Genomic DNA, 27,736 nt, shown 5'->3' with positions numbered 1-27,736 from the left:
GAAGGCCGCAGGCTTGAGCCCGTGTGGGGATTGGGCCGGCCTACGGAGGCTGGCCTTTGCCCGCCTTCCTTCCCGAGGTTTCTCAGCTCCCCTGGTTCCTCGGACTCCGGCCCTGCAGCTACCTGCGCTCGCTCTCTTCTGAGCCCGTGAATTCAAACCTCCATTTTACCCGCCTCCCGACCCCCTCCACGTCTGCCAGTCCCTTGCCTTAGTCCTTTCCCTCCCGGGCCTGACCCCCAGCAAAACCCAGAGCCCACCCCACGCACAGAACCACGCTCACCCGCGCCCACCCACCCCTGTGGACACCAATTGCACCAGGGTCATGAGGCTTCCAGAACTGGAGGTAACCCACCGAGCATTTGGGTTGAACCTCCTCTCCCCTTACCTCCACATCTCCTAGGGAGGAAGCGGGGGGAAACCGCAATAGCTAGCCCCGGGTGGGGAACCTGCGGCCTCGAGGCCACATGTGCCCCTCTAGGTCCTCAAGTGCGGACTTGAGGCCGAAGGTTCCCCACCCATGGGCTAGCCTCTGACACTCTCCCCACCTCCGTGAAATGCAGAGCACGGCTTGCCACCACCTGTGCAGCTTAACTGACCCCAGAACCTTGGAAGTGACCTGACCCCTGCCAGTCGAGGGTTATCACCTGCCTGACCTCAGGTGTCCTTGCTCCCTCTGATCTTTAAGAGGAACATTTGAATGAACCTCCGTGGAAAGCTTCCAGTCGTGGGGTTGAAAGGGTGCTGGCCAGAAGTGGCACTTAAAGAGGATATATTTCATTCTCTGGCTGCACTCCCAGTCCTGGACTTGTTGGGAGTGTATACAGGAATAGTCCAGTGTTGAAAAAAAATAGTCCGAGGCAGTCTTAATTAAAACTGCTCTATTAATTAAAATACAACAAAGTCTGGCTTGGTTTCCCTTAACTGCCTAATCACCGGAGGGGAGACTAGGCTTTTTTATTTTGAGGTACTGGAAAGAACTGTGTAGATCTTCAATACTGCATAAATAAAAAGAATGACACTTGATTTTCTATAATTGCGGAAGGGTGACTAAGAGCAAAAGGCTGAAAATGACAAATCCATCGCTTGTTATCACAGTGCACATAGTAGGCATTTAATGTCTATTGAATTGAAATCCAGGGAATTTAACTTTCGGTATATATTTATATTCGGAAATTTGGTAATTGAGCAAGCAGGTTACTACAGGAGGCCCACTAACAAGGAATCAAAACCTAATTGGGAACTAGATCATCATCATCATCTCAAATAATGTTGATATTTGTGTAGCCTATTAACTAACTTTTCAGATGAGAAAACAGCATTAGAGATTAACTGACTTTTCTAAGGTTACACAGATAATAGCAGAACAGGGACTTGAACTTAGATTTCTGAATCTATAAACCCAATACTTTTCCAGCTGCACTAAAATTGCCTTCCACAGGCTCTGTTAGTATCTCAAAAACAACCCTGTCAAGGCCAGAGGCAAGTGTATTTATGATAGTTAAGAATATTGAACTTGGAGAAGTTTTAATATCTTGAAAAGAATATGCAAACAATTCTAGCCTTGTAGTAGTTGCTCATTAAAATCTCATCATCTTTGTAATTGCTGACTTCTTTAATACTAAACCATATCCTGTTCCTTTTGCCTAGGTCCCTTTGTTGACCAGTTGAAACCAATATAAAATATGGCTTTCTGTGGCCGTAATATACTCTTTGCTATTGCTAGAACAAGGTAAGACTTGGGAGTTTTTACTCTCTATTGACATGCTTAATGTTTTCTAGAGGAAATATATCATTGAATTTGAGAATTGGGTGTAAATTTAGGGATACTTGAGCTCCATTTTACATACTTAGGCTCTGAGATGAAGTATTCTGTCCAAGGTTAAATAGTAAATTAGTGGCAAAGCTAGGACTAGACCCCAGTAGTTAATGTTTTCCCCTATTTTATAGGGTTTTCCCAATATTTTCATGTTTTAGAAAATTGACATATATTTACTTGACTTCTCTGTAATAAAGCTTTCTATTTCCTTTGAAATGAATGCTCAAAAATATTTAATTGAGAGAATTTGAATAGATGGTCAGTAAATTCCTTTGAAGCTTTAACCATTCTGTTTATATTATGTAGTTGCAAAGGATCTAACAGTGAAATAGTTGTGATTTATGATTGGGGATATATAGTAAATTCTACATGGTACTTTTAGGTACTGAGAGCCAGTTATAACATTTTATATTTCTATGGCACTTTATGTTTTACCAATCTCTTTCCTCATAACAATCCTTTATGGTAAGTATTATCCCTATTTTACAGATGAGGAAGTTGGGGCTCAAAGAGGTTAAGTGACTTGTTCGTAGTCATCCAACAAGTAAGTGTCAGAGCCAGGATTCAAACCCAGTGTTTGATTCCAAGTATAGAAATCTTTGCACTAAACTGAGCTGTATCTCAGTATTTGTACTTATAAAAATAATAGGAGCAAAGATGGGCTGTTAGCTATCCCATGAGAAGTTTCTTTGCCAGTACCAGTTTCATTTTTATTTTTAAGCTATCAGGTATACTGGTCTAACTTGAGATGTGGGATGTTATATAGCTGGAATGTACCATCTGTCTTGACATTTTCTGATTCATGTTCATAAAAAGCTCTCCAGGAATCTTAAAGTGAAGGGCATTCTGTAGGTGCATATTATTTGAGGAAATTCCTGGCATGAAACAAAGTAATTAATGCTTTTGTGTGAATGGTTAATCACCAGATAGAAAGTAAGGCATTTCATTAAACGAATGTTTATATTACCAGAAAAAATAGCTTGCCAATACTATAATTTTACCTGTTATTTGACAGTGGAGTTATAAGATAGCACAACTTTTTGAATGTGGTTCCTGTTGGAAAATGTATTACCAGCCATTTTCAGAGCTTTTAATTGCTATGATAGCAAGTTATTCCTAGAAATGGACTTATATATTAACATCTTTTTTTAAAGTCCTATTTTATACATTGTTGTCATTTCTTAACATTTTTCTCCCTTATAAAGCAAGAAATATAGTTAAATAAAATGAATACACTGACCATACTTGACAGCACATGCCTCATTTTGCATTTGTAGTCCATAACCTGTCTACCAAGAAGTTGGAAGTATATATTATCATTTCTTTGAAGTCAAGATTGGTCATTGGATTGATGATGAGTTCTTTTGTCTTTTACTGTTGTTATCCTTGACATTCTTTTGATCATATTAGGTATTGTAATCTTGATTCTTCCGATTTTGTTTTGCATCATCATACAAATCTTCCTGTTTCTCTGAATTCCTCATATATGTTGTTCTTACAGCTCAATAATATTCCATTCATATACCATAATTTGCATAGTAGTAGTATGATAGGTCAAAAGGTTTAGACAATTGAGTCTTTTATCTGGTATAGTTCCAGATTGTTTTCTAAAATGGTTGGATCTATATTTACAGCTCATCAATAGTGTATAAGTGTGTTTGTCTTCTTGTAGCCCTTCTTTCTTCTGTCTTTTATAATCTTTGACAATTTGATAGGCATGAAGTTAAAGCCTTAGAGTTTTATTATTATTATTATTTTTAAAGCAATTGGGGTTGAGTAACTTGCTCAAAGTTACACGGCCAGGTGTTTCTAGGTGGGTGCTAAGTGTCTGAGCCCAGATTCAATCCCAGGTCATCCCGACTCTGGGGCCAGTGCTCTTACTCACAGTGCTACCTGGCCGCCCCCTTAGAGTTATTTTAATGTGTATTTTTCTTATTATCAGTGATTTGGAACATGCTTTCACATGGTTGTTGATCATTTATTCTTTTGAAAACTGTTCATATCCCTTGATCACTTAAGACCTTTTATTTGGGAATGAATCTCAGTTTTATTCAGCATGGTGCAGAGGGAAGAGGGCCGGATTTGGAGTCAGAGGAACAGGGTTTACATCCCGGTACTGTCACTTACTATCTAGGTGACTTTGGGCAAGTCATATAATCTCTTTGGGCTCCAGTTTCCTCTTCAACAAAGTAAGGGGATTCAACTAGATGACTTCTGTGGGTCCTTCCAGCTACAAATATATGATCTTTATATATTTGTATAAATCCTCTATAATATTTTGAAAGTTAGACCTTTATCAGAAATACTTGATGTGAAGATTTTTTTCCACAATCAGCAGTTTCTCTTATTTAAGTTAAATTTTATTTCTTATTAACATTTCTGATGGATTGTTTAATTTAGCATCAGAATATGCTGCCACAAATTAGAATAATAACCAACTATTTTATGTTGTTTATTCTTAAATTATGGGGTTAAAATCCTGATTTCATTTTTAAGTGGTTATATAAACTGTGCCTAAAGAATATACAAACTTAAAAAAATCGTTAAATTTGTAAAAGTATATGCTTAACTCAGCAGTGTTCCTTTTTTCTAGAGGTCCTCACCTTTTTGTTCACCCTAGCTACCCTCGATATTCCCCATCAGTTTCATTTCTTCAACTGGCAGACTCCCATTTAAATCAAACCTATGTGAAGAACTATGGAAGCAAAAATTTCTTGTATCCTATTCAATCAAGCAGCAAACTACCTCATTTACGAACTAAGGCAATACAAAAACTACACACATCCACATGCTGGCTTCAAGATTTCCCAGATAAGCCTAAACAAACCATGGAAAAATCAGTAACAGCAAGCCCCCAAACCCCAAAAGAAACAGGGATTAAGACTGAGGAGGTTAAGAAGTCTTTGAGACAAAAAATTGTGGATGAACTTAAACATTATTACAATGGATTTTACTTGCTTTGGATCGACACCAAAGTTGCTGCCAGGATCGTACGGAGACTATTACATGGACAGGTGCTGACCAGACGAGAGAGACGAAGGGTAGGCAAGAGGAAGGGTGAAGTTGAAACTAACTATTTGGAAACTAAATTTTGAGTACAACTAACATGTTAAAATTTCAAAGGGATTCTTTTTTTTTACTTGTGAAAAGAAAGGACTAAGACTCTTAAGTTTTTGGTTTTTTTTACTGACTTTCTGTTTAACTTTGGGCAAGTCACTTAACCTATGCTTCTAGTTATTTAGCTGGAGAAAAGGTATATGTCAGCTTTCCAAGGGACTTCAGATATGAATTGTCCTTCTAAGGGCAAACCTAGCAGTATCTCAAGTATATACATGTTTTCAGAACCAGTGTTAAAACATACTGCATTTTTAGAGTAGAGGTTTCTGTCTTAGATGAAAGCAGTGAGATCCCATTAACATGTTTTGATTAATATAGGTTTCCCTGATGATATATAATAAATATCCATACAGAGCCTTAGGGAAAGGGAACATCCTGTCTTGGAAGCAGCAGCAGAAAATCTGTCTTGGGTTTTAACACATTAGGAACCCAAAGCAACTTTTTGATATGTCTTAAAAGAATGAACATTACATATGCTTTTAATTCTTTAGCTGCTGAGAACTTGTGTTGATCTCTTCCGCCTGGTTCCATTTATCGTGTTCATAATTGTGCCTTTCATGGAATTACTGTTACCAGTATTTCTGAAACTCTTTCCAGACATGTTGCCATCAACTTTTGAAAGTGAATCCAAAAAGGTATGTATATCTGTACTTTAACTTGTTTATTCCCTAAAAAATAAAACAAAACAACATTCAACTTTTATTATGTCATTTAAAAGAATAAACTGTTGCCAGGTGAATCCTTCATTGGGAATCCATCAAAAGAGAGGGAGCCTTTATTGTGTTTGCTGTAGATTTTCCTGGGGATGATTGCATGAAGGTTGAAAGTGAAGTCTTCTTGTAGATTTATTTGGGAACCTAGCTTGATACATATACCTGCTGGCATTTAGAGGGATTGTCCTGTAATATAATCATAATCTGTTGTGGATAATGTAGCCTTTCAGTTATGTATCAGAGGTATAGCAAAATTGAAGGAGCTGCTATAGAATATAATTGATATGAATGTTGCCCCCAGTTCATCTTCTGGGAAACAATCTCAGACTTCCTTTTCTTTTCTGTTATAAAATCAAGGTAAGATCTTGTCTTTTAAAAGAATCATCCTGACTTGAAGAAGGGAAAATAACTGTATAGGTGTACAAATCACCCAGTTTAATATATAGGCCTGTCAGTTTTCTAATGACAGTGAAACCCAAAGCCATATGTTTCAGATGATAAATATATAAAACTTTTTCATGGGAAGAGAAGATATGTAAATAGGAGATGAGTCAGGAATTGTTAGTAGTTTTATATTTTTGAGGCACAAAGTTCAGGATTAAATTGAAGGGTATTCCTAATTCTGCCCTCCAGAAATCTTTAGTCTACCAGGAACTAAATTGTGGAATCATGAACCAAAACTAGAATGAGCTAACTTAATTCATTGAGTACCAACTCAAATGATGTTAATATACTAAAATTTAAAAAAAAAAACCCACCTAGTTAAAAGACCATTAAAACTGGAATGAATCCTTTATCTTTTTTTGCATTAGAGCATGGAAATATTTTCTGATCTTAGCCAATATTTATTGTAACTCATCGTCTTATTGTAGCTGAAGTGATGTGTTAAAAATGCCCATCCACTATTAATAAAGAATATTAAGCTTGACGTGTTACTGTGGGCAAGTCAGTTAACCCCCAATTGCCCTTCCCCCTCCAAAAAAAAAAGCAAAAAACAAAAAGAATATTAAACTTGTTGAGGGGAGATTTAACTCACTTTCCTTCATTTAATTTATTAATAGTGTGCTTTTCCTAGTAGACAAACTTTTGGGGAGTAGTTTCTGCATCTTTTGATCCTGTATCAAAGGATACAGTGCCTATGGATCTTAACCTAGGTAGTCACTGCCCAAAAATATGGTTAATAAAATAATGACAATCTCTCTATACTGCCACCTTTTTCTTATACAGCTTGTAAACTTTTATACTTCCATTACAATTCCACTTATTTCCTGGCTGGTTTTCTGCCTCATTTTTGTGCTTGTATTTTCTAGATATACTCTCTGTTGACAGATTCTGTTGTGAACTCCTCTGGACTTTTTCTCTTGAGACCAGAAAATTGAACTTGCTGCTGCCTCACAGGACACGAGAGTTCTTTGCACTAAGATTTGCCACACCAGCCACATTTGTTTCACATTCCTGGAAGAGTCATAGGATCATAGATCTAGAGGTGGAAGGGTGCTTTGAGACCAGTCATTCATCAGATTTATATAATACATATTTAGAGTATTATAGAGATTCTGAGCTAAACCTTAAAGTTAACTAACCACTAAAAAGGAGCAAAACCTTATTATTCAGAGCTGAATATTAAGGAATGAATTGAGGAGCCTTAGGATACTCTTTTAGTATTATTTAGAGGAGCCTTTATAGGATACTCTTTTGTGTATTAAATGCTTACTCTGCTCATTCAGCTTCATATTTGGTTACAACGTGGGGAGTAAAACATTCAGATCTGGGACTTACCGTAAAAGATATTTGTCCAACAGAAACCCTGGTTGGTTTTGTCAAGTTAAGAGGTCCTAATGACTGCCTTGATGAGTTCTATACTAGACAGAATCATGGCATGTCAGAATTGGAAGGAGCTAGTGTCCAACCCAGACATATTTAGGTTTCCCTTCAATTGTATCTTCAAAAAACAGTTTTTCAGTTTCTACTTGGATATCTTCAATGAGGAGTTTTATGGTCTTTTATGAGGTAGTCCTCTGTACTTTCGAATAGCTCTTATTATTAAAAGGTTTTTCATCAAATTGAACTAAAATCATTCTCCATAATTTCCATTTATTACAATTCATTCTAACCCATGGCATTCATTTAAGAGTGCCCTTTGGATTAAAATAGGTATAGTGGGGGTCATCAACTACTACTTTTTGTTTTAGTATTTTATTTTTTCTAATTAAATGTAAAAATAGTTTTCACCACTCATTTTTTATAAGATTTTGAGTTCCAGATTTTTTCCATCCTCTCTCCCCTCCTCCCTTTCCAAGATGGTAAGCAATCTGCTATAGGTTATACTGGGGTGGGGAACCTGTGACCTTGAGGCCAGATGTGGCCTTCTAGGTTCTCAAGTAAGGCCCTTTGACTGAACCTAAACATCACAGAGCAAGTTTGGATTTGGTCAAAGGGCTGCACTTGAGGACCTAGAGGGCTGCAGGTAGCCTTGAGGCTGTAGGTTCCCCAGCCCTGGGTTACACACATCAACTATTATTTAATGAATAAAGATACACAGAAATAAAGTTGTTAGATTAAAGTGACAAATTATAAAATAAAGTTTTACCTTTTGTCTGAACTGGTTCTCCCTAATAGCTTTTTAAATTAAACTTATAAAAGACAAATATATTAAATTGGAGGTAGCAGTGACCAGTTAGAACTGATAATCCCTGTTCTCCCCACCTTGTTTGTTAAGACACAGTCAAAGAAGAAGAGATTAAAATTTATTTTCTTTCCCTTTTCTACAATTAAGGAAGAAAAACAGAAAAAGAAAATGGCAGCAAAGTTGGAACTAGCAAAATTTCTCCAAGAAACTATTACAGAGATGGCAAGGATGAACAGAGCCAAGTTGGGAAAAGGCTCCAAATTAGGAGATGCATCTACACAGTTTTCATCCTATGTAAAACAGGTGTCAGCCTTTTAGACAAATAACTTCAGGTGGAAAGGGATATGAAAATAGAGGTGGATACCCACAGCATATGAATATGATCAAGTGAAAGAAATATATATGTATACATGTTCATATGAACAAATGAAATATATTGGTCATCATTTAGTATGCTAATGAATAAATTCCAGAGTGTAGCAAAAATATAAGCCACGTTAATAGATCTTTAATAAACCTGCCTCAGCGGGTGAAATAGTATACTAGTTTCCCCTTTATAACACAATTACAGTGCATGGTAATCTTCACTCAGTAACAGAAATGTCAGTATTTATATATATATATATATATATATATATATATATACCTATATATAGATAATGTTCATAAAACTTTTTAGATTTGTGAATAGAACAGAATTAAACTCGAGATTTACTCATGATTCTTCCACTCACCCCAGGCAAGTTTATTTACTTCTTTCTGCCTATTGGTAGGGTAGTGGGGTTTAGTTTATAAAATAAACATAATGCCATCAGATACTATCAGTAAGTGCTTAGAAGTTCTTCTAGGAAATATGACTTTAAAACAGAGGGTACTTTGGGGGAGGCTCAAATAAGTAGTAAGCATATTTGAATGCCTCTTTTTTTCCATTGCATAGGTCCAGACAGGCCATACACCTAGCACAAAGGAGATTGTTCAGTTTTCCAAGCTATTTGAGTGTGACCTAACTTTGGAACATTTAGACCGACCTCTACTGGTTGCCCTGTGCAAACTCTTAGAACTTCAGACCCTTGGAACCAACAACCTGCTCCGCTTTCAGCTTCTGATGAAACTGAAGTCTATAAAATCAGATGATGAAGTAAGAGCCTAACTTAGCTTTCATAGCTTAGTTTCATAGCGTTAGCAAGAAATTTTCATTATCTTGGGCTAGCCCAATAACGAAGTATTTGCATCAATTACTTATTTAATGGCAGATTTTCAGCCAAGGTGAATGAAGAACTTCCCCCCTCAGCACCCCTTTGGGTCCCCTTCATGACTGCAGTCACTCCTTTGACTCTCACTTAAAATCATTAGCAACTTATCATTGCCTGAACTCTCTCTTAAAGGGTATGGCAAGCTGTCACTTATTGCACTATCTTAGCTAAGACTAACTTAGAGCAGATAGGTGTCTACTTGAAGGAATAGTAAGTGCAATCCTGATATTACACTGACAGGGAAAGTTCACCACCTCACTTTTCTTCCATGCTGCTATTAACCAAATCTGTTTTCTGCTGATGGATTTGGTACCACAGGAAGAGTGACTGAGCACAATTTAGTTGTTTTAGGGAGATAAAATCCAATACATTTGAATACATTGGGGAAGACACTGCCTTTGTTACAGGCTCCAAACAGGCTACTTAAAAAAGATGGAAGAAGTGTTGATAATGATCTAAAAGAAAGGAGATCAGAAGGGGCAGGTTTCCTAGAAACACCAAGGATCTCTCCAGCATACCTTTTCCTTAGTTTCTTTCTGCATCAGCATTGGGGATTTGTCATAGCCATCATTTGCATTAAGGGGAGTAATCATGTTTGAGTTTAGTTCTGAAGTTTAGATGCAGGATTATGGGGGTAAATCCTTTCTTCCAGACATTTTTATAAAGATGAAACTAAACATCAGGGACAGATGGAGAGAGCCAAAAAGGCAAAGGGACATCAACAGAAGGCAGCATACTGCCTTAAGTATTGTCTGTGAAGAGGGGAATTTTTAACTTGATGGATTCATTTGAATGCTTCAGATCCTTTTCATATCCTGGGGAAAGAGAGGACACTCCTTTCCCCTCATCTTACTCCTCCCACCCCCCCCACCCCCCATCTACCAGTAAGGTTTTCTTGGTGACTGCAACAGTTCAGGGCTCCCATAGACTACAAGCTTGGGAGCAGTAACCCTATTTGTCATAGCCTCTGGATAGTTCTGCCTAGGTTATCTTGGCACCCAAGGGCTCCCGTCAACCCTTCTGTTCTTTTTAGGTAATTGCCAAAGAAGGAGTGAATGCCCTGAGTGTTTCTGAGCTACAAAGTGCCTGTAGAGCCCGAGGGATGAGGTCACTGGGGCTCACTGAGAAGCAATTGAGAGAACAGCTCACACAGGCAAGTAGCTGCTTCCTTGAGCTCTTTTCAGAAGTTCCCCATTATCTAGTACCAGATATGGCTGCCCTTGCATCATAGGATTATTACTTTAGAGCTGAAAGCTGATCTCAGGGGCCATCTAGTTTGAACCCCTCATTTCATACACAAGAAAACTGAGGGCCTAGGATGTTAAATGACTTACCCAAGCTCTCACAGACAGCATCAGAGGTATTATTTGAACTCAGGTACTACTTGAGAGCCAGTGCTTTTCCCACTGTAGCATAAACTTCAATTTCCAAACTAACTATATTTCCTATTATTTCAGTTCACCACTAAGAAATAGTTGATTTGCAATAGGACATCTAGAAAGTCAGGGTATCTTCCAGCTTGATTAAAAGAAGGGACAAAGTCTATAATGTGAGGAAGCCCATCTATATGTAGCATATTTGCGTTTTAACCCTGGGGGCTTAAGCTAAAGACTTGATCCATGATTCCTGATGAGAATTTTAGTAACTTCAGCAGATCCTCTTAGTCTAGATAATTTTGTAGGGGAGGGAAAAGGAGCTGCCAAAGTGATTTTTTTTAAGTGAAGGCCTGAGCATATTATATACTTTTGCCAACTTGTCCTTCTTTACTCTTCCTCACAAACAGCACTAGTTCTTATCTCTATACCTTTGCATTGGCTATCCCCCCAGACCTGTAATGTATTTTCTCTCTTCACCTCTATTACTTAAAAATTCCTATGGGATTTCCTTCGAGGCTAGGATCAAGTACCATCTTCTGCATGAAGCCTTTTCAGATCTTCCCAGCTGCTGGTACTCTTCCTCTGAAAATCAGTTTGTATCTGTCTTGTCTGTAACTAGATATGTACATATCTCCCTGGATAAAATATAAGCTCCCTGAAAGCTTTTTTACTCTTGTCTTTGTATCTTTAGCATCTAGCACAAAGCCTGGCATGTGGTAGACACTTAACAAGTGCTTATTGATTGATTATACTAGTGTGGCTTTCTTTCCATAGAGCCAGCCCTGGCTACAGGATCAAAACAGCATATTGTAGCAGCTAGCACCCTAGCATCCCCAGGGTGGCTGCCAGCACAGGGTCTTAGATCTGCTTTTCTAAAGGAAAGCAACTCAAAATGAGTTAACAAGCTTACTTTAATCAATCAAACATATATCCTTTACCTAGTTCAGGGGGAAAAGGTCAGCACCCTGAACTTCAGAGTATACAGACAGAAGTTACAAGACAGAGAAACAGATCAAGCAGACAGGCTTCCAAACTGTCCAACCATTCCATACCAAATCACAGTTACCAGAGAAGGAAGCATCAACATCTGGGTTTTTCAAAGCTGGGGGGCTCTCAATGGCTGCCCAGAGTCTCATCTGGTCAAATCACACAACACTTCTCAAAGTAAGCCCCAAAGCAAAGCCTCACATCAGGGATTATAGCCTTCTCCTGGGTCAGAGAATGTAACCACCCTCTTGACCCACTGCCCAATCACTCAGCATCAAGATGTGGGCATTCCTGAAAATGAAGCCTCCTGCCACAGGCTCCGTGTGACCACATTCAGCCTATTAGGGGGCAGAATATATTTTCAAATCTAGGAAGGTTCTCAGAGTCTCTTAAGCCTATCAAAGGGCCTAGGGGCAGGGGAGATCTTTAAATTTGCATTTCCATTACACATATAGAAGGGCACTGAGAGTGGCACTGGGGCATAGAGACAGTTGTCATTTTTAAATTTTTAACCCATATCAGGACAAATTGCTCTCAGGGTGTCTGCCTCTGTGAACTGACCCAGCACTACTAGCTAGTTCCTTTCTTAGGTGATAAGCAGATTTATAGGTGTTTAATCACATTTTAAAATATTTGTTCAGTGCTTTGAGAAGTTCAAGGAACCTCATACCATAACCATTTGCAGTCTTGTTCTGACAGTGGCCTCTCTAGTGAGGGAATTGAGGGGATTTGAGCAAGTGTTGGTGGGAATTGAATGTACCACACTGATTCCATCTTGTGAATCATTTCTGGAGCTAGCACAGTTCCCTTTCTATTCAGTTATAGGTCTAGTCCCAAACTATTCAGTTGTGGGAATTGTGAGAGAACTTTGTGGCATTGTTTGAATCTATCCCTGTGTGACTGGGATGCTGGACCACCTTTACCTGCTACTTAAAGACCTGTAACTAAAAATCTAGGTTATGCTGACCAGAAACCCAGTTAGATCCTAAGATTTATGCAAGAAGTTTTCTCACAATTATGCATCTCAAGGAACTCATGTCTTATCTGAAAACTATTCCTGTACTGATCAATCACTTATTGTTTCCATATTCCTTGATTGTCCACAGACACTTGGGAAGAGTGGGACAACTCTTTTTTTTTTTAAAGCAATCGGGGTTAAGTAACTTGCTCAAGGTTACACGGCCAGTTATTTCTGGGCTTGGTGCTAAGTATCTGAGCCCAGATTTGATCCCCAGGTCATCCCAACACTGGAGCCGGTAATCTTACTCGTTGAGCCACCTGGCTGCCCCTAAGCAATTGGAGTTAAGTAACTTGCTCAAGGTTACACGGCCAGGTGTTTCTGGGTGGGTGCTGAGCCCGGATTCGATCCCCAGATCATCCTGACACTGGAGCCGGTGCTCTTACTTGCTGTGCTACCTGGCCGCCCCAACAACTCTTTTTTTGAGTTAGGAAATTGTACCTGTTTACTCTTCCCCTCCCAACTTAGTCTCTAATCTTTTCTCCAATTAGAAATCAGGTCTAGTGCCAAAGCTATGGGAGGCTACTGGTCCCTATTTGTTGGGCAGTTGATATACATTGCTTAATAAATTGATAAACTTGAATCTTTGTTTCCTCAGTTATTTCATCTTACCTGCTACATTAGTGATTTCATTTTTTCCACTAGTTAAAGAAGTAGCTTGATATGGTAGAAAGAACATAGACTGTGGGATTCAGGTTACTTGGATTCTAATCTTGGTTCTATCACCACTTAACTATCTGTGTGAAGTTATTTAACCTCTCTTAAGTTTCACTTTCCACATCTGTAGATCTCTAAGGTCTTTTATTTTATTTTATTTTTTGGATAGCAATTGGGGTTAAGTGACTTGCACAAGGTCACACGGCTAGTTTTTGTGTTAAGTCTCTGAGGCTGGATTTGAACTCAGGCCCTCCTGACTCCAGGGCCAGTGCTCTACTCACTGTGCCACCTAGCCACCCCAAAATTATCAACTCACCTTCCCCCCCAACCAAGGTCTTTTACAGTTAATTCTGTGATTTGTAAAGAAGGAATAAAGGACCTTAGCATGTCAGAAATACAAAGTGCCTATAAGGCCTTAGGGACTAGCAAGTCACTGGAGCCTTTGAACAGCTAAAAGAGAAGCTTATAGAGGGAAGGAACAGCTTCCCTGGGCCCTTTTCAGAGCTTTTTCTATTGTTTCATTCCTTTCCCATCCTTCAGTGGCTGGACCTCCATCTGAAAGAGAATGTCCCTCCTTCTCTGTTGTTGTTGTCCCGTACCTTCTATCTGGTAGAAGTGAAGCCTATTGAGATTTCTCCAAACATTGAGGTGAGTAATTTGATTTATAGAGAATCTGTACTTCTGTCATAACCGAGACTTATCCATGGGCACACTTGTCTCTACCCATATCCAGTGCAGTTAGCACTTGTTAAATAAATACTCTTTGGGGTTTGGCCTGTTTTAAATAATCTCTAGCCAAGGGCTTGTCATTACTTTTTCTTCTCATATTTAGATTTCTATTAGGCTATTTCTTAGTTAAGTTTCTCTTTCACTTAACTTCATTTTAGTACTAATTTCTCTCTGTTAGGCCAGTACGAATAGCTCTGTTTTCACTTGATTCTTATTTCATTTATATATACTTAATAACAGCAGTATTTACTGTTGTGTTGGAGATCTAGTACAGAGTTCAGGTCAGAGAAGGATTCCTTGTGGAGAGTAAAATCCTCCAGATGCTACTGTTTGTGGATGACATTGTACTGATTAAATTGAGGCCCAGAGCATTTGCGAGCCTCCTGGCTCTTGTAATCACTCCAAACAGTTTGGCTAGTCCATCCACATAAGAAATCCAAGTGGATGAAGAACATTTGTTGCCCAGATTTCAACATGCATTTAGATTGACACCCTTTAGAACTTTTCCAGTAGTATGTATATTAAAGAAAGACAATATAGATGGATAAAGAGTTGGACCTAGAATGGGAGGAGGAGGAGAGTGAACTGTATTGTTTTCAAGAAATTACAAAGCTCTTTTACTGATTCCAAGATTCCTATGAGAGTTAAGACCCATCTTTTTAGTATTAACATTTTACCAGTGCAGTGTTGATATGTAGAAAACCACTGCTTCCTAGGAACTAAACATTAGTATCAAACAGTGGGCAATGGAGAGACACATAATATGAGCAGGCCGCAACATAAAACCAATGAAGAACTCTGAAGAGTAGGAATAAAAGATTCATTGAGGAATTTTATGGTAGAGAAGATGGACAGCTCATATGGCAAGAACAAGGGATGAAAGTTGGCTAATGAGAGTTTATCTTAGTCTCTGGAGAAAGCAAAGAAGGCCTTCTGCATGTTAAGTAGATGTACATGTGGCAAACTTCTGAGAATACATGGACAAAAGTTGCACATAATGGGCAGGCATGGATGGGTTGGAGTCTGCCTCATTGGAGAGAGTAACTTCATTGAAAAAGTAGAAATTCTTTCAAAATACTTCAGGGATCCTCTTTTCTTATATTCTTTTTTTTTTTTTTGTATCAGAATTACTAGCCTCTATTTTCCCCAAATCCTTCTCCCTCTCTTCAGAAAACAAAACAACCTTATGTTTACAAATAAACATAGTCAAGTAAAACAAATTCACATATTGGTCATATATGAAAATATATGTCTCTGTATCTTGAATCTATCATCTCTTTCAAGAAGCTGTTAGAATGCTTCATCATTTGTATTCTGAATTAATTGTTGATCATTATTACATTGATCAGAATTTTTTTTTTTTTTTTGCTTTTTGGAGGGGGGAAGGTAGGGCAATTGGAGTTAAGTGACTTGCCCAAGGTCACACAGCTAGTTTTTGTGTTAATTGTCTGAGATCACATTTGAACTCAGGGCCAGCGCTCTATTCACTGCGCCACCTAGCTGCCCCAATTAGAGTTCTTAAGTCACTAAAGGTTTTTTCATTACAATGTTGTAATCATTGTATAAATTATTCTGGTTCTGCTCTGCATCAATTCATACAGGTCTTTTTGTTTGTTTTTGTTTTGTTTTGGTGGGGGAGGTGAGGCAATTGGGGTTAAATGATTTGCCCAAGGTCATACAACTAATTAAGTGTCTGAGGCCAGCTGGTGCTCTATTCACTGTGTCACCTAGCTGTCTCCATGAAAGTCTTTCCAAGTTTCTCGGAATCCATTTCTTTTGTCATTTCTTGTGGTGTATTAATATCTATTAATTCATATACCATGATTTCTTCAGCCATTCCCAACAGATGAATACTTTGTTTCCAGTTCTTTGTTATAACAGAAAGGTCTACTATGAATATGTATATATATATATGTATATATATATATATATATAAACACATTTTTTTGCATATATAAGTCCTTTTCTACTTTCTGTGATCTATTTGGGGTACATGTCCAATAGTGGTACCAGTGAGTCAAAGAGTATACACAGTTTAATGACATTTTTCGGATACTTTAAAATTGCTTTGCATAATAGATGAACCAATTCATAGTTCCAACAACAATTCATTGGTATGCCTATCCTCTGACAGTTTTCATTTTTTTTTTGTCATCTTTACCAATCTGATGGTTATGAGGTGGAATCTTAGAGTTGCTTTAATTTGCATTTATCTTTTAGTGATTTGGAACATTTTTTCATGTGGTTGTTGGTAGCTTAGATTTCTTCCCCTGAGAATTGCCTGTTCATATCTTTTGACCATTTATCTATTAAGAAATGACTTTTGATTATGTATATTTGAATCACTTTCCTTTGTATTTGGATATCAAATCTTTATCAGAAAAACTTACCCTAAAGATTTTTTTCCCCAGTTAAACTATTTTCCTCTTAATTTAAATAGCATTGATTTTTTGATATAGATTTTCTTTTCTTTTTAAATCTTATTTTAATAATATATTTAATAATTTAATAAATATTTGATGATATATTTAATAATATTGTTAATAATTTAATAAATAATTTATTTTAATTATAATCTTATTTTTAATATTAGTTCTAAATTCTCTCTCTTCTTCCATACTCTCCACTACCCATTGAAAAGGCAAGAAATACACTATCCACTGCATATATGAACTCATGTAAAACACATTTCCACATTAGCCATGGTCGAGAAAAATAAAGATGATAAGAAATATGTTTCACTGAGTCTATCAGTTGTCTGTTGGAGCTGGATAGTATGTTTCATCATGAGTCCTTTGGAATTCTCGTAGATCATTGTATTGATCAGAGTAGCTATTTCACAGTTGATTATCTTTACAGTATTTTTTGTTGCAGTGTACAACATTCTCCTGCTTCTGCTTACTTCACTTTATGTCAGTTCATATAAGTCTTCCCAGTATTCCATTACATGGATATGTCATAATTTATTCAGACATTCCCCAATTGATGGGTATCCCCTCGGTTTCCAATTCTTTGCATGCACAAAAAGGGCTGCTATAAATATTTTTATACATATAGATCCTTTTCTTTTTAAAAAAGTCTCTTTGGGGTGTAGTCCTAGTTGCAGAATTTCTGGGTCAAAGGATATGCACAGTTTTATAGCCCTTTGAGTACAATTCCAAATTGTTCTGCAGAATGATTGGATTAGTTCGCAGCTCTACCAGTGCATTAGTGTCTCTATTTTTTCCATATCCCTTCTAGCATCTATCATTTTCCTTTACTGTTTTCTTAGCCAATCAGATGGGTGGGAGGTGTTACCTCAGAGTTGTTTTAATTTACATTCTCTAATACTTATTTAGAGAATCTTCATATGACTATTGATAACTTTTGATTTATTTCTTTGAAAACTGTTCATATCTTTTGGCCATTTATCAATTGCAAAATGGTTCTTATTTTTGTAAATGTCGGTCAGTTCTCCATGTATTTGAGAAATGAAACTTTTTCAGAGAAATTTGCTATAAAATTTCCCCCCAGTTTCCTGCTTCCAATTTTGGCTGTACTGTTTTGGTTTGTGCAGACCCTTTTAAATTTAATGTAATCAGCACTATCCATTTTACCTTCTGTGATCCTCTTTACCTCTTTTTTGGTCATGAACTCTTCCCTTTTCCATAGATCTGACAAGTAATTTTTCCATGCTTTCCTAACTTGCTTATGATAAATCATGTACCCATTTTGAACTTATCTTGGTATATGTTGTGACATAGTGTTCTATGCATAGTTTCTGCCAGACTAGTTTCCAGTTTTCTCAGCAGCTCTTGTCAAATTGGATTTATCAAACAATGGATTCCTATTTTCATTTGCTTCTGAATATTGTGTGCCTACTCTATTTCATTGATTAACCTCTCTAGTTCTTATCCAGTTGTTCAGTCATGTCTACTCTTTTTGACTGTTTTCTGGTTTGGGGGTTTTCTGGCAAATATGAGTGATTTGCCATTTCTTTCCCAGTTCATTTTACAGCTGAGGAAACAGGCAAACAGGGTTGTCATTTGCTCAGGGTCACACAGCTAGGAAGTGTCTGAGACCAGATTTGACCTCAGGAAGTTGAGTGTTCCTGACTTCAGGCTTGGCACACTATCCACTGCACCACCTAGGTGTCTTTTTCTTATCCAGTATCAGATTTTGAAGAATATATATTTTATTTTTTTCCCTCATTACATGTTAAAGCAATTTTTTAACACTTTTTTTTTAAATTTTGAATTCCAAATTCTATTCTTCCTTCCTTTTCTACCTTCTCCTTTCCTTGAGACAGTAAGCAATCAGATATAGGTTATACATGTGCAGTCTTGTAAAACATTTCCATATTATTCATTTTGTACAAGAAAATTTGAATAAAAGAAAAAACAATGAAAAAGTGAAAAATAACATGCTTCAGTCTGTATTCAAACAATATCAGTTCTTTCTCTGGAAGTGGATAGAATGCTTCATCATTCGTGCTTTGGGACTGATTGTCTTAGATCATTGTATTACTGAGAATAGCTATGTCATTCTCAGTTTTTCTTCATACAGTGTTGCTATTACTGTGTACACTGTTCTCCTGGTTCTGTTCACTTCACATTGTATCAGTTCATGTAAGTCATTCTAGGTTTTTCTGAAATCATTGTGCTTGTCATTTCTTGTAGCACAGTAATATTCCATCACAATCATATACTATGGCTTGTGTGGCCATTCTCCAATTGATGGGCTTCCTTTCAATTTTCACTTATTAGCCACCACAAAAATATCTCCTATAAACATTTTTGCACAGATAGGTCCTTTTCCTTTTTTTTATGTCTTAAGGATATAGGCCTAGCAGTGGTATCACTGAATCAAAGGGTATGCACAGTTTTATAGCCCTTTGGACATAGTTCCAGATTGCTCTCCAGAATGGTTAGATCAGTTCACAGCTCCACCAACAACAGTGTATTAGTTTCTCCTTAAGAAAACTTAGCAAAAGTTTGTTTGATATGGCACTGAATAAGTAAATTAATTTAGGTGTTTTTTTTTTATTATATTGGTTCAACCTGCCCATGAGCAATTAACATTTCTCCAGTTGTTTAGATCTGTTTTTATTTGTGTGAAAAGTGTTTTATAATTGTGTTCATATAGTTCCTGTGTGTGTGACGAGGTTTGGGGTTCTGGGACCCCGAAAACGTCAAGGCAGAGTTGCCTAGAATGAATTCACACACTCAATCCTTCTCTTAGTCAAGTGGCAAAAAGTTTATTTTTTTATTTTGCTTTAGCAAAAGTGGGCAACGGACCTTAGGGAACTTTCGAGAGAATGAAGATGGTGCTGGGGATTACATAGAAAAGGGGTATGGGAAAGAATGCCAGGGATGCTAATTAGGTAATCTAGGGGTCCAGGTGTCTTTGGGAGCTATGGATGGGAAAGTATAGGAAATATACAAGACATTGAGGGAGTTGTCAGTCAGGCATGCCCTAGGGAGAAAGGCATTCGTGAGGGAGAATCCTTGGGCTAGCCTGGGACAAAAATCCTGGGACCAGGCATTCCTCTGTCTGTTCTGGTAAGAGAATGTATTCTGCAACAAGAAAAAATTTTCTCACAGCTCAGGGGCCTACTGAGAAACTGGGTGGTTTCCAGAGATGTGATCTTAGGACTGGGGCCCAAGCACCCCATCATGTGTCTTAGGAGGTAGGTAAACTCCTAAGAATTTTATATTATCTGCAGTTATTTTAAATGGAATTTTTCTTTCTATATCTTTCTGCTGGGTTTTGTTGGTACTGTTTAGAAATGCTGATGATTTGTGTGGGTTTATTTTATATCCTGCAACTTTGCTAAAGTTGTTAATTGTTTCAGATAGTTTTTTAGTTGACTCTCTAAGGTTCTCTAAGTATACCATCATATTATCTGCAAAAAGTGATAGTTTTGTCTCCCCATTGCCTGTGCTTATTTTTTTGATTTCTTTTTCTTATTGCTATAGCTAGTATTTCTAGCATAATGTTGGATAATAATGGGGGATAATGGATATCCTTGCTTCCCCCAATCTTATTAGAAAGGCTTCTAGTTTATCCTCATTATAGATAATGCTTGCTCTTGGTATTAGATAGATACTACTTACTATTTTAAGAAAAGCTTCCTTTATTCCTATGCTTGCTAGTGTTTTTTTAATGGAAATGGGAGTTGTATTTTGTCAAAAGCTGTTTTTTCCATCTACTGATATAATGATACTATTTTTGTTATTGATATGGTCAATTATACTTATAGAACCAACCTTGCATTCCTGACATAAATCCAGCTTGGTCATAGAGTATGAGGTTTGTGATATATATTGCTATAATCTCCTTACATTTTGTTTTATTCAGTTTCACTTAAAAATTTTATTTAAAATTTTTTGCATCAATATTTATTAAATTGTTCTTTAATTTTCTTTGTTTTTGTCGTATAGCAGATTTTTAGCTTTTTTGTAATCAAATTGTCTATTTTCTCTCTTATAATTCTCTTTACCTTGTTTTCCTGAGAATTTTTCACCTATCTACAACTGAGAAAGATATCTTCTTTCCTTTATTTTTACTTCATTCATAATATGACTTTTTATGTTTGCCATGTTTTCACTTAATGTGTTATGTGGTCTACAGTGTTGACCTAAACCTATCTTCTATTAGATTGCTTTCCAATTTTGTCCAATAGTAAATCCTTGCCCCAGTAAGTAGGTTCATTGGGTTTATCGATTAAATTCTACTTCTATATTTGTTTGCTTCTGTGTGTTGTACACCTAATCTTTTCCACCAACCAACATAAATTTTTTTAACCAAATATTTTTTATTATTGCTTATGTAGTATAATTTGAGATCTGATTCTGTTAGGTCCACCCTTCTTCCCACTTTAAAAATTATTATTATTTCCCTTGAGATTTTTGAGCTTCTTTTCCTCCAGATGATTTTTATTTTTAGCTCTATAAAATAACCCTTTGGTAGTTTGATATGGCACTAAATAAGTAAATTCAGATAGTATGATGATTTTTGTTATATTGACATAATACAGCTATGAGCAATTAATATCTCTGATTTCTTAATTTTTTTTTTCTCTAGAGTGTTTGTAGTTGTAGTCATATATTTTTTCCATGCATCTGGTTAGGTAGATTCTAATTATTTTACATCTTTTGAAGTTATTTTGAATGGCATTTTTCTTTTTATTTCTTCCTATTAGGTTTTATTGGTAATACACAAAAAGTTGATAATTTATATGGATTAATTTTAAAGCCTTTTGCTGGAGTTACTGTTTCAATTGATTTTTTAGTTTTTTCTTCAGGTTTCTTTTTGTGAATCATCTTATCATCTACAAAGACCATGAATTTTGTTTCTTCCTTGCTTATACTTTTTCTCTTAATTTGTTTTCTTGTCTTTTTGCTATAGCTAGCATTTCTGGTACCATATTCAAATAATAGTGTTGATAATGGACATTTTTAATTTCTCCTTGGAAAGCCTTATAGCATTTCTTCATTACATATAATGCTGACTCTTAAGTTTTAGGTAGGTGAATTTACCACATTTCAGAAAAGTTCATTTATGTTCCTGTTTTTTAGTGTTTTTAACAGAAATGGGTATTGTATTTTATGAACTTTTTCTACATTTATTAGTAGAATCATGTGATTTCAAAAAGTTATTATGGGGGCGGCTAGGTGGCGCAGTGAGTAAAGCACTGGCCCCGGAGTCAGGAGTTCCTGAGTTTGGTTCCCGCCTCAGACACTTAACACCCACACAAAAAAACTAGCCGTGTAACCTTGGGCAAGTTACTTAACCCCAATTGCCCTCCAAAAAAAAAAAAAAGCAAAAAAAAAAGTTATTATGACTGATCATATGTTTCTAATATTGAGCCAAACCTTCATTCCTGGTACAATCCAATAGTATGATAGTATATAATCTTTTTAATATGTTGCTTTAGCCACACAGGGCTATGTTCAAAGCCTTTCCTCTTGGTTAAACCTGTTAGAGTTTATTCTATATTTCTGTCCATCGACTAGCATTTATTAAGCACCTATTATGTGTCAGGCACAGTGAAAGGCAAGAAACAAATAGCCTCTGCTCTTAGAGAGCTTGTAGTCTAATGGAGGAGACAGCATGCAGAAAAGAAAGTACAAACATACACACACACACACACACACACACACACACACACGATATCTCCAAGATAAATTGAGTTAGCCTCAGAGGGGAGGCACCGAGAATAAGGAGGACTAGTAAAGACTAATTGTGGGACTTCAGCTGAGACTTGAAGGAATTCTGGGAAGCCAGGAGGTGGAGAGGCAGAGTAAAATGCTGTCAGGAGATGGAGAGTTTGGAGTGATGGATAACAAAGATGCCAGCATCACTGGACCTCAGTCTCTATAAATTACTAAATTTGAATCCCTTAAAGAGTGATGCATTGAGCTAAAGTTCTTTTTTTCATCCTCATTTGCAGTGTTCTCTTAAACTTACCTTCCTAGTATGGAGGAACACAAAACTGAATGAAGCACAGTGTTTCTAGTGTGATCCCATTAGGGAATCAAACTTTTACATCTCTGTGCTCTGATGCCTTTTTAAGTGTCTGACTCATAATTTTCACTGGTGAGAAAGGGATGCTGCTGCATGGCTCCAAATACTTAAATAGCTAAGAGTGAGGATTTTGCTAACTCTTGTGAACCAGGGGAAATCACTTAGATATAAAATACTTCTGTTAGATGTAGTATGGAATTTATAACCAAGGTAAATGTTCATATTCAAACTCCTTTGTCCTCCTTCCTATCCTCTTAACTATATCAGAGGTAGGTTTAAATTTAACCCATTTCTGGAGGGACCCCCGAGATAAGATCCAATTCTGGGTCTGATCTGGAGGATGTTTCTAGGTGATCTAGGGACTCGTTCAAATTTTTAAATTTATTTTAGAGCAGATATGAATCCTTAAACCATCTTGGGAATGCTCCAGCACCCCAAGAGGGCATCTAAGCCACAGGCATCTAGGACCAGACTTGGTTTCCTAAAGACACTCTGGACTAGAAGAGATGGTTTATTTTTACCCCCATCCCTTAGGGGGATTCCTTACCTTAGGGTACAGTAAAAGAGGAGCAAAAACTATGAGCATAGGGATAAGATCATATGCTCACAGATACCTTGATTATCTTATATTTTCTTGTCCATCTTTAGCATTAGCTTTCCTTAGTTATAAAATAAGACTTTCTATCCCATAAAGGATTTAGAGGACTATGGTAACAAATTAATATTACCACTACCTTGGATTTGTACAGCACCTGTCTTCCAAAGTACTCAAATAGGGCGGCTAGGTGGTGCAGCGAATAGGGCACCAGCCCTGGAGTCAGGGGGAGCTGAGTTCAAATTTGGCCTCAGACATTTAACACGCACGCACGCACGCACACACACATACACACACACACAAACTAGCTGAGTGACCTTGGGCAAGTCACTTAACTTCAATTGCCCTACCATCCCCCCTCCAAAACAAAACAAAACAAGATACCAAAGTACTCAAATATGTTTCCCAGAATAACGATGAGCATTTTTCAGCCTGATTGATCTTTTCTTAAAACATGGCTTATAAGACATTCAGTATTTGCTGGCATATAGACTTTTAATTAACTAGAATTGAGAGAGAAACATTCTATCTTCTTTTGCCCTCTAATTCTCATTCTGCTAACTTACCTTATACTTTGTCAAATAATAGGCATAAATATGAATTCTTATGTGATTTCATTTATTGGTGTTCTTGTAAATAGCATGTTTTATTTTTCCTGCTTTGCTCTTGAAGGGAAAGTGTATTAGACTGTTGATTAAAATAGATGAATTATATTGGCTATTATGTCTCTTAAAGGTTATTACTGGAGCAGCTAGGTGGTGCAGTGAATAGAGCACCAGCCCTGGAGTCAGGAGGACTTGAGTTCAAATTTGACCTCAGACCCTTAACACAAAAAAACTAGCCTGTGTGACCTTGGGCAAGTCACTTAACCCTAATTGCCCTACCTTCCCCTCTCCAAAAAGCAAAAAAAAAGCGCATATCACTGACTACAGCGACCCTCAATTGTCAAAAGGTGGAGAAGGGAATATCTAGCATCTACTCTGTGCCAGACACTTGGCTAAGTGCTTTTACAAATATTATCTCATTCATCTGAAATCTGTTAAAAAAACAGACAACTCCCCAAATTTCTGTTTGACCGAGATGGACCAATACTGCTGAAATTTTAGAGACATATGAATAATTGAGAACGGCTTCTTTTTGAAACAAGTATAGAATTAGCTATTAGTGTCCTTTTAATGCCTAATAAGTACAAATATTGGTATGTCATTTGATTTATATAGTGTATACAAACCTAAAGTTAAATTTATATTTCTCTGTCTCATATCTTTTTTTTTTAAAGCAATTGGGGTTAAGTAACTTGCTCAAGGTTACATGGCCAGGTGTTTCTGGGTGGATGCTAAGTGTCTGAGCCTGGATTCAATCCCCCAGGTCATCTCGACACTGGGGCCAGTGCTGTTACTTGCTGTGCTACCTGGCCGCCCCTCTCTGTCTCATTTCTCATGCTCATAAAGGGTATAGTTGGAGAAATTGGGGGATTTAATAGTGTTAAAAGGCTTTGACTATTGCCAAAGTGTTTCTCTGGACTTCTAGGCAGACAGTAGTTTTTTAAAATTACCATGTACACATTAAATATGTGCTATTTATTTGGGGGAAGGAGCTAATTATAAGGACCCCAGCTAGTTAGCCAATAAAAGTTTAAAAAGATAGGATGAAACCAGCCTGAAGTAGATGATTTCTGTTACCTCTTGACCCAGCCATTTCAATTAAAGCAAGTCTTCTTTGTCATCTACTTCCATAATCAAAGCAATTGTTATTTCTCCCCACTCTGAGGACATTAATTAACTTTCAAACCTAATATCACTAGCATGTTCTAGGCTTCCAGCACTATTTTCCTTAGCCAGGAAGGTTCATGAGGCAAACCCCACAAGTTGGACAGTAGACTTATTATGGTGAGCATAAAAATACTAACACCAAAGTTACCTTTCTTTAGTTTCTAAAAGCAGAAGCTCCTAAAGAAATACCACCTTCTTTACATGAATCTAAAGCCCTGGTGGACTTGGCACTTCAACTTTAGGGAATAAAAGTTAGACAACTTGGCAGGGTTTTTTTCTTTCTGTAAAAGCCTTTTGAACAAACTGGAATGCTAACCCAACAGTTATTTTAATAAGGAAGAGTTAATTCACTGTTTGGTTCATTCTCATGAAAGCAGTATGTTTCAGCTTTGTTCAATTTGCTTCCGGGCTTTATTTTTGGACACTGCCAGAATAAGAAAAAAAATGTTTATTAGAACTTCCTTGTAGTCACAATGTGTGTATGACTTAACTAACACAGCATCTTCTAGAATCTGGACATCTGTATTGTCTGAATTGAATTGTTAAGTTCATTAACACAATATCTGATTTTCTTGTTTCAGATGGAAGAATTTAAAGAACAGCCACCTACTGCACCACCACCACCTGTTTCATTACCTGAAAAATCTCTTTCTTCTTCCAGAGTAAGCATTTTCATCAGAAGGGCTTATTTTTTTTTTTTGTTTATTTTCAAGAGCACTTAGAGTCTAGGACTAGTGTAGTTGTGAAACACTGCATAATCCTTGTTTGCTTCTAAACAGGATGTTGTAGGCTGAAGTGTAGTCATCCTGTAACCACTACATATTTGACCTTTTTAAGTAAACTATCCACAAATGCAATCAAGTATCAAACTTAAAACATGCTAAGTCTAGAGACTAATTATAATACAGGCACATCCTTATTTTCTTCTGCCAATTAGAAATTGTTTCCACATGTGGTGAATCTTACACAGGACATTTATGTCAAGAAATATTAGGAAAACAACCTAAATCTTGGCATTACGTGTATTCTCTCCCCTCCACCCTTCGGCCAATTTTCCAGAGACATTTAGTGTAAAAGTCACTTGGGTGCCCTCTCTTCCACCAATGATTAAACTCCCCAGCTAGAATAGGAAGTAGGGACCACAGCATAGGACAAACAGTAAAGAAATCAGCAGAGGCTAGTGATTCAAGCAGAGAGAAAACAAAGTAGCAGTCCTCCCCTTGAAGGTCAGTATATTTCTGGGCTGGTGATGGAAAACCTGGACAGACAGAGGGATAATGTCCAGGTACTGGACATTCAAGCATTCAAGGTGGTCTGTTTTGGTATTCTTACAGTCCCACTTCTCTGCTCCCCACCTAGCACATAGTAGATGCATAGGTGCTTGTTGATTTATTTGTAAGACACACTCTGATACTAGATTGTAAAATAAGAATGGTTTGATCTAACTTGACCTAAGGAAATTAACCTTTGGCTCTTAGAACATTCACACTGAAATTATGGCTTCCTTCTAAAGTTCTGTTTTATTTTGATCTATACTCTTCAGGGCAAATCACAAACCTCATCCCAAAGCAGCAAGGCTAGTAGTGCAAATGGAGTCTAAGGCCACATGAAGATGATGCTGTAATCCAGTCACCCACTCCATCTCCCTACCTCAGTAGGTAAAGGAACTCCAGGCTGGGCCGTGTGTATCCTCTTCGGAATATAGCAGTTTCATCATTGTAGCTGTACTCTTCGAGGCCCTGAAACCTACCCCAGGTGATGTTAGCAGTGAATCTAAGCTCACATACTTCAGAAAGTCCATTTCTTCTCTGCCACTGTTCACTCCACTGTAAATTAACTCCACAAAGTGTAGATGTGTAAAGACACCCGTTTATTATTGACTGAATTGTGTAATGTGTAGCTTTTGCAGTGGTCATGTTTTTGGACATCTGCAATTTGTGCAACACCCCTGAAAGGAAAAATCTTTTGTATAGAATGGCTTCTCCTTTGGTTTTTTACAACCTTAGCCTTCTATAGCATGGCATCTTGGCTGGGGCCTTTGGAAGCATAGCAACGACTTTATTAGCCTGAACCCTTCTTTCTCAGGCAGACCTTTGATTTGCTAGTGGCTTGATATGCACATTTCCTATCCTTAAATTGAAATGTTGGTGCCACTTACTCATGGTCTTTTTGCAAGGGGTGCAAAGCACTCAAAATCAATTAACTTATAAGACAGGGGAAAGGGTGTTGCTCAGATGGACAGAAGAGAAGGCCTCATAGAGGGGAGTGAGGAGTTAAAACCCATTGGCAGTCAGCAGGGCTTGGCCGAGGAGTGGCCGTTTTGTCTGACATCTCCTTTTGGCCCTGGAATGGCTGCAGGATAGGCTGGAAAGGAGCTGCCACTATGCTAGCACATATGGCTTTCATTAGCCATCATTTTGCTAGGAAACATAATTAGGGTTTGTGGCTTAACTGTTTGTTTGGGTTTTGTTTTTTTTTTCTCCCTGATCTATTTAAGTCTTTCACAAATCAGACTTTTTTTTGTTAGTTGTGGAGGTTGTTTAGGTCTAATTGTCCTTGTCTGTGT

The 27,736-nt window shown here is 37.3% G+C and overlaps 1 protein-coding gene across 3 annotated transcripts; it reads left to right on the top strand.

The window, feature by feature from the left end:
• Nucleotides 1-27,145, top strand: LETM2 (leucine zipper and EF-hand containing transmembrane protein 2). Of its 3 annotated transcripts, XM_069075893.1 has the most exons (10): nucleotides 1-343; nucleotides 1,648-1,729; nucleotides 4,410-4,857; nucleotides 5,425-5,568; nucleotides 8,423-8,578; nucleotides 9,213-9,413; nucleotides 10,562-10,681; nucleotides 14,107-14,214; nucleotides 25,752-25,832; nucleotides 26,714-27,145. In XM_069075893.1, the coding sequence occupies exons 2-10, from the start codon at nucleotides 1,683-1,685 to the stop codon at nucleotides 26,768-26,770; spliced, it is 1,362 nt and encodes a 453-aa protein (XP_068931994.1). In that variant the 5' UTR covers nucleotides 1-343; nucleotides 1,648-1,682; the 3' UTR covers nucleotides 26,771-27,145. The 3 variants fall into 3 exon arrangements, with proteins under 3 accessions (XP_068931994.1, XP_068931993.1, XP_068931992.1); XM_069075892.1 differs by lacking the exons at nucleotides 8,423-8,578; nucleotides 9,213-9,413; nucleotides 10,562-10,681; ... (1 more) ...; nucleotides 25,752-25,832; nucleotides 26,714-27,145 and adding an exon at nucleotides 6,976-8,248; XM_069075891.1 differs by lacking the exons at nucleotides 8,423-8,578; nucleotides 9,213-9,413; nucleotides 10,562-10,681; ... (1 more) ...; nucleotides 25,752-25,832; nucleotides 26,714-27,145 and adding an exon at nucleotides 6,957-8,248.
• Nucleotides 27,146-27,736: the final 591 nt, after the last annotated feature.

Source organism: Petaurus breviceps, unplaced genomic scaffold, assembly GCF_028583685.1.
Source record: "Petaurus breviceps papuanus isolate PSGF00001 unplaced genomic scaffold, PetGlider_PUasm1.0 90919, whole genome shotgun sequence".
Classification (NCBI taxonomy): Eukaryota; Metazoa; Chordata; class Mammalia; order Diprotodontia; family Petauridae; genus Petaurus; species Petaurus breviceps.
This window is presented reverse-complemented; position numbering and strand designations above follow the sequence as displayed.